Genomic DNA, 7187 nt, shown 5'->3' with positions numbered 1-7187 from the left:
TTTTTTTTTTTTTTTTTTTTTTTTTTTTTTAAATTCTCTCTTCTCTGCTTTGAAATTGGAATTGAATCTGATATCAATCTTTGTTTTTGGGGTTTGCAAAATTATTTGAAACAGAGTGAAGATGGAAGTAGATGTTCCTGTATCCGTAGCGTATAATTTCTACTTGGATCGTGAATCTTTTCCTAAATGGATGCCTTTTATTTCATCCGTGGAGGTTAGATTTTGATTTTATCTTTATAAAGTTTCGATTTTGAGATTTGAGTAGAGGTTCTTGCCTGCTTTTTAGATGATAACTTGGTTTAGTGTTGTTCTCTGCTTTTGTTAGGTGTTAAAAGACAAGCCTGATCTTTCACGTTGGTCACTCAAGTACAATGCTTTTGGTCAAGACATCAAGTATTCTTGGCTTGCTCGGAATCTACAGGCAAGAATATATGAAATGTTTTCATTACACAATCCGATCACATGCTCTCAACTATTTATGTGTTAAACTGTTGGCTTTTTGTTTTTGCTTGTTGCAGCCTACTCTTAATCAGAAGATTCATTGGAGATCTCTTGAAGGTCTTCCTAATAAGTAATCAAAGAGATCAGATATATTCAACTTTTGTTTTTATCTTCTCTCCTAATCTAAATTGAGCCTAACATTTGAATTTTAATCGATGCAGAGGCAGTGTTCGGTTCTTCCCTAAAGGTCCTTCATCGTGCATCGTAGAAGTAAAGAACACTCCATTCTTGATTACGCATCATCTATCTACATCCATATACTTACTACTAGNACTCCATTCTTGATTACGCATCATCTGTCTACATCCATATACTTACTACTAGAATATCTCTCTCTCATGCGTTTTGTGCTTTATCTTGTAGCTAACTGTATCATATGAAGTCCCTGCGCTATTAACCCCCGTGGCATCGGTGAGTAACTTCTTACCTTAAAATCTCTATGTGACAGCTGAATGTTATATATAGACTGTTTTTTTTTCTTATTACCTTATAATTTTCCTGAATTCAGGCGCTACGGCCTTTTTTAGAAAGATTGCTTAGAGGTGGACTTGAAAGATTTGCAACCATGGCCAAAACCATGTAAACAAGGTCAGTATATGTTCTTAATCTATTGAACAAGTTAGGAACCTGAAAACAGTTCATTAGCTGAATAAAGCAATACTTTGCATTTGCAGGAATCATTATGCATCTTTCTCTTGGTACATACATATATGATCTGGAAACTCTACCAAATCCCGTGATTAGAGCTTCTCTACTGTGACTTTTGTATGATTAAAGTAACAATCTTTCTTTCTCTAATAATTACACAAATTCTTGTTTAGGTTACCAAGAAAAAAGAGAAACTCCAAAAAAATCAAACCATATATGTATATTGGCTTTGATTGAGTAAAACATTAAAAAAAAAAAAAAACAAGAAACAAAGTCACGGGCAAAGAGAGCTTTTCTCGTTACAAAATTTCAGCTTACTTGTCTAAACACGACAACACACTTTGCGTGGAGTGTAATAACATTGAAGATAATGGTCCTTGACAAGTCTCTGTTACTCATTTGTCTCTTTGGAATAACAAAATTATCTCTTAAATCTATGAATACTCATTTTTGATTAACTCTAAATCTATTCCTCTCAAGAGCAATCAAAGAAATGTCATCAATGGCTTCTGGTACAGCTCCAACAACCAAATCCGCCGTTTGTATCAGAAAAACAATCAAGTCTGCAACTTTGTCAGTACAGTTTCATCGATCTTCTTCTTCTTCTTCTTTGCCAATGTTATCATCATTAAATTGTTTTTTAGCAGCTAACTCTGCAAAACTACTAAACCCTAATGGTGGTTCCGTAGTTTCTTCTTCTCCTAAACCCTTCAGACCCGTTATGCAATGGCAAGACGTCACGTAAATTTCTACAGACAACGAAACTATACCATAAAGTTTATATATATATTATCATCACTATGTTTCATAATTTATAGAGAGGTTCTTTGGTGTGGATTGAGCAGGGTAAAGATGGTAGTGGATGCACCAGCTGCCGTGGCTTACAAGTTATACGCAGATCGTGAATTGTTCCCAAAGTGGATGCCCTTTGTGTCATCTGTTGAGGTATTTTGCAACTCAACTCTGAAAACAGATCCCTTAGAAGATATCGTTATTGCTCACAAATCTTTTGCTCGTCCCTAGGCTATGGAGGATAGACCAGAGCTATCGCGTTACTTGGTCAAACTCGAGTCTTTTGGACAAAATATTGAGTATCATTTTCTCGCAAAAAATTTACAGGTAAAGTTTTTATATATATCAAATCAACCAATAAGATTCTTTTCTTGTTTGTTGATCAAAGAACTAAATAAGATTTAATTGAATCTCTTATTCTCTCAACACAGCCAATTCCAGATCGAAAGCTAAAAATAGGTATAGTCTAGAAATTTTATTTATAATTCATAACAATAATTTCAAGAAATTTGATTTGTAATTCATAACAATAATTATAATTCGAAAACAGAGGCAGTGTTCGATTTTTCCCGAGAGGTCCTTCCTCCTGCTTAGTAGAGGTTAGATATACATTGTCATTATGTTTCTCGTTTTCACTACATAATGTATATGTTAAAGTTTAATTGTTTTTTGAGTTAAATTTATCCACTTTCTTTTTTTGCAGATGAATTTTTCATTTGAAGTTCCAAATGCTTTTGCTCCAGTTGCATTTGTAAGCCTATACTACATATTGTGTATCACGAATCATTTGAGCCTGTTAATATTGTTTGTTTATGTTTTTTTTAGGTATCTGAATTTGTTTATATATGTTTTTTAAGAATTCAGGCAATGAAAGCGTTTATGGAGAAGCTTATTCGTGGAGGATTGGAACATTTTGCTGCCTTCGTGAAGACCATTTAATTAAGGCAAAAGAATCAAGAAATCGTTACCGGGAAACTTACTTCCTTTGCTTTAGGCAAATAAATGAATTTTTTTTTTTTGGTTTTGGATTATGAAACGTTCAAACCATGTAATGTAATGCAATGCAATGCAATGCTGTTCACCATATTAATTTACTGAAATCTAAAGTCAATGTTTTTCTAGAAGATCATAACGATTGCTCGTGACAAGACTATTATTTGTTAACTTTGAGTTGATTGTATGAATGCATTCTTATAATAGAAGTTAAGAAATCCGTTTAAAAGGTTTTTATCAGATTTATTAAATAAAATCATTTCAACTAATTCAGTTTGGTTCCGTTAGATGTTTTTAATTTAGGTTTTTTGGATTTTGAAAATAATAAAACTAAACCGAATTATAGAGTTCAACTTTAAAATTTTAGTTTGGCTTGGTTTTTCGATTAGATGCCCACCCTTACGATTATAATTAGTGTATAATTTTTTTAGTCAACTAATTACTAGAATTAATCATTTGTACGTTGAACTGTTATTCTCTTGTACACTTTGTTGCAAGTTGTGTAGTAATCAAGAAGGAAGAAAAAACTGAGTTGCCTGTTTAACAATTTTAGTTAGATTCGATCGATCATAGTTTGCTAATGGGCTTGGCCCACGAGTAAACGACAAATTATATTTACTTCCACTCCGTTCTGTTTGGTCTTATCCCGTCCCCAATTTTTATTCGTTTTCGCACAGCTTTTTGAGTTGTACGGTCTTAAGAAAAACCGTTAAAGATTTCGCCAACGAGAAAATAAATTCTAGAAAAGGGGCCTTAATAGAGAGAGTGTATGTGTGTGTCTCAACTCTCAAAGCCATTGAGAGAAGTGGGAGATACAGTAAATGGGTGGGTAAAAATCATGCGGATGTCACAAGTGTGTGACTCCTTTAATCATTTCGAATTTAGCCGACATCTCCACTCCTACCTCTACCTCTACCTGTGTGTGTGTATATGATATGTAACGGATCTTTTTTCTTTGTCTCTGTGTGTATATAACTATATGTAATCTTTAAAGGAAATTTAAAAAAAAAAAAAAAATTGCCAAAAACAAAATAATAATGTAAGAGCAGCCAGCCACTACTTTTAAAAACTTGCAAAAATATTATCCATCTAACTAAAAAACCGTTAATTCGACACCTAAAGTTAACAATGATAATTGTTTTGACGGATATATTAAAAACACAATCATTTTTATTTAAAGCAAAAACGGCAATACACATTTCAATGTACCATATAAAATACACTTTATAATATCCACATAATAATCTTGATGATTTCATAATTTTCTTTCAATATGATGTCAAAAAAAATGCCGCCTATAAGTAATAAAACACTGTATTATGGCCACCACTTTAACTTAATATCAATTATATTTCGATTGAGCAGTGTTTTTCAAGTATAAACTTCGCAAACAAAACTCAACATTTAAAGTTTTCTGCTAAGCAATTTGCTTTATATAGATAAAACAATAATCAATAATATTATTGGTCAACCCCAATGAGTTGGAAACACTTCTACGTAATTTATCACCTCTCTTTTTCTGAACTAGCTAGGTATACATTACAACTTAAAGATGACAATTGTTCGATAAATTAGAAGATGGAGCAAAGTATATATGGACTACGGAGCCGTGCAGTGGAAATGAAGCAAAGTGTATATCTACCAAATCCTCTAGATTGGGGCAGAAGTTTGAATACCCGATATCTTCTATTCACACTAAAATACACATGTGTGTAATATATGCGTAACTCCTTCCATAATATCTTATATCACAAAACCACGATGATATACCCACATGTATATGTGTCTATGTATTCTTGTAAAGAAGCATGCAATATCTTCCATACTCTTAAAGCAGCCATAGACATTTAGAGTCTTATAGGTATCCTTAAGCACTTAACATAGCCTCTTGCCCTATATGGACCAACTTGTTCATATCAATCTCCATCTTAGATTGTGACTTTACCTTCCACTTTCAACACTATTCCGCAGTCCGCAGATGTGACAAAAAATACATACTATTCCACAAATATAGTATAGCATATGTAATATATGCTCATTTTATTAAGAAAATCTATCGTAATTAATAGTGTAGTTAAAAAAAATTGAACTACATAATATTCTTAAGTAAACACATTCCACTTTCTTTTATCTCTTGTACTCAAATAGATGAGTGGATAATATAACGTGTATAAGTTTTACAGTCTTTTTGGATATTACAGAAATCAAATATTTATATTTATACACTATTAGTTATGATGTTTATAAAGTATCCGTACTTAAGCCTATGGAATTGTTTTAGCAATTAATATTAGCTTTAGTATGTCGTATTAGAGCCGCCATTTTTGTGTGGAGGATGAGGTCACAAGCTGCACGTATAATTCATTATGTTCTTGTTGAAAAAAAAAATACATTTCATTATGCTCTTATATGATATTGTTAGGGCGACTTGACTGAATATCCTAAAAAATGAAAAATTAGGTAAATGAGGTTGGTTCATAAAAATATTGGTTCATAAAAATTATATGTCCATTTAAAATAACGAAAGTTAATATGATGAAGAGAAGAATGAGCGTTTGTATTCAAAATTATGCATCTTCGCACTAAATGACATCATCAATCATTAATTTTTGTTCTTTGTAACAGCATACTATTGTTTTACAGAATAATATTTTGTTTCAGTGATCAGGAATAATTTGTTAAAACGACCAAAGGCCATTCTTGTTTTTTTACCCCAGCATTAATATAGACTTGTAGTTTTTGCAAAAATTATGTGCTACAAATATTAGTATTGTTTTTTTTTTGGAAAAGGAAAAAAAAAAAAAAAAAAATGAGGTGCATGAGAGACCAGACATTATTGGTTTCCACCGAAAAGTGTAAAGATGGGCGGTGAAATCCTCAAATACGATCAAACAATACTCAATAGTGTCTTCTGTGTATACAAATCACAATAATGGTTGGTCGGTTATACAAATTTATATTTTATTTTCCTTGACATGCCAATGAATTTATCCATGTATTTAACAATTCATGTGTTCAATACCTTTTCTACAAGAAAAAAAAAAAAAAATACATGAGAAAGGATTGGGCCACTGAAGAAGCCGAAAGAAGTTAGATATAACCCACTCGTGGACATTCTCTTCTTGTTTTCATTGTTTTTCCAACCAAAAAAAAAACGAAACTTTTTTTTTTTTAATTTTAAGAAGAGATGTATTTCGTATCCCTAGTGGAGAATAATTCTTTTTACATGTTATATGTTTCGTCGTGTATTGAATAAACTGTCCGAAATACAATATATATACATATCCACCAGAAAAGTCTTTCAAAGTGGGGATAAATTAAACAAAAGCGGATTAAAATATATAGTTGAATCCTATTTTTAAGGTGTGCAGTTTTATTTTTTTTTAAACGTTAAGGTGTATCCGTGTATGGAAGTACTTACTTACATACAGACAAAAAAAACTTATTTTATCAAGCATAATAAGAAATTAATTCGGGTCTAATAATAATTTAAATATAATTTACTAATTAATAAATGTACCACTCATGGATTTATTTGAGATTTACTATAAAAAGTTGGAAGATTGTTAATAATCCCGGTGAAGAGTCTAGTCTCATCGATAATCTCCGTTAGAATATATACAAACTGTAAGATTGTGAATACCACCCGATTCCATACTAGATAACGTATTGACTATGGTCTATGGTGTAGGTATCAGAGATCGTAAAACCCCTTAAAATAAATAGCAAATTTTATAGCCAAAATGTTGCCAATCAAACTTAAACTATCATATTCCTAACATATCATAGGATTCCCGTTCTTGAAAATAATCACTCACAACACCCTTAATATATATACAAAGAAGAAGAAGTAATGATAGTCAACAAGTCACAACCATAGTAACAGTCCTAATCAATACCCCCAAAATCCCCGGTAAACTTTAGGGTATCAATAAACCACTTGTTAAAAATTGATATTTTATTTTGTAAAAAAAAAAAAAAAACATTTCAGAATCGGTTTCCACTTCCTATAAGCTCACGACCTTGCAGTATATATAAAGGAACAAGCCTTGTCTGCTTTTGCTGCATTAACATTTCCAAGAAGCTTTCTACTATATACTTAGTGAGTGCGACTTCTATTCTTTACACACTTTTATCTCCAAACACTCACCTCAAAGTCACCACCAAAAGAAACACATTTTCAAGCCTAGAAAAATGTTAACTTCTACGTATAATCGCAATCAAATCCTCTGTTTCATCACACTTTTTCTCAC

At 31.8% G+C, this 7187-nt stretch overlaps 3 protein-coding genes across 7 annotated transcripts in view; all 3 read left to right on the top strand.

The window, feature by feature from the left end:
• LOC104759810 overlaps positions 1-1326 on the top strand; it is a 2006-nt gene extending 680 nt beyond the window's left edge. The window contains exons 2-8 of the mRNA XM_010482694.2: positions 115-214; positions 326-421; positions 519-571; positions 663-711; positions 865-912; positions 1010-1089; positions 1176-1326. Coding sequence (XP_010480996.1) covers positions 115-214; positions 326-421; positions 519-571; positions 663-711; positions 865-912; positions 1010-1084 — 421 coding nt within the window. The 3' untranslated portion in view covers positions 1085-1089; positions 1176-1326. The remainder of the gene's footprint in view (positions 1-114; positions 215-325; positions 422-518; positions 572-662; positions 712-864; positions 913-1009; positions 1090-1175) is intronic.
• Positions 1489-3065, top strand: LOC104759799. Of its 5 annotated transcripts, none has more exons than XR_762825.2 (7): positions 1489-1722; positions 1995-2094; positions 2173-2268; positions 2373-2400; positions 2492-2540; positions 2645-2692; positions 2799-3065. XR_762825.2 is itself a non-coding variant. In XM_010482689.2 (6 exons), the coding sequence occupies exons 1-5, from the start codon at positions 1643-1645 to the stop codon at positions 2659-2661; spliced, it is 510 nt and encodes a 169-aa protein (XP_010480991.1). In that variant the 5' UTR covers positions 1489-1642; the 3' UTR covers positions 2662-2692; positions 2806-3065. The 5 variants fall into 5 exon arrangements, 2 of the variants coding, with proteins under 2 accessions (XP_010480991.1, XP_010480988.1); XR_762824.1 differs by having other exon boundaries at positions 1542-1890; positions 2806-3065; XR_762823.1 differs by having other exon boundaries at positions 1542-1890.
• The window catches only part of LOC104759793 (polygalacturonase At1g48100-like), a gene marked incomplete in the record, with an annotated part of 3850 nt that continues 3674 nt past the window's right edge, over positions 7012-7187 (top strand). The window contains 1 exon segment of the mRNA XM_010482679.2: positions 7012-7187. Within this exon segment, the coding sequence (XP_010480981.1) occupies positions 7129-7187 (59 nt within the window).

The sequence above is a fragment of the Camelina sativa genome, chromosome 3, assembly GCF_000633955.1.
Source record: "Camelina sativa cultivar DH55 chromosome 3, Cs, whole genome shotgun sequence".
NCBI classification, from domain to species: domain Eukaryota; kingdom Viridiplantae; phylum Streptophyta; class Magnoliopsida; order Brassicales; family Brassicaceae; genus Camelina; species Camelina sativa.
This window is presented reverse-complemented; position numbering and strand designations above follow the sequence as displayed.

What these genes read in the sequence shown, in the direction of transcription:
- LOC104759799 (XM_010482689.2), top strand. Translation starts at nt 1,643, where the DNA reads ATGTCATCAATGGCTTCTGGTACAGCTCCAACAACCAAATCCGCCGTT. An exon ending in ATGCAATGGCAAGACGTCAC is followed by an intron (nt 1,891 to 1,994) that starts GTAAATTTCTAC and finishes TGGATTGAGCAG; the next exon opens with GGTAAAGATGGTAGTGGATG. An exon ending in CCTTTGTGTCATCTGTTGAG is followed by an intron (nt 2,095 to 2,172) that starts GTATTTTGCAAC and finishes GCTCGTCCCTAG; the next exon opens with GCTATGGAGGATAGACCAGA.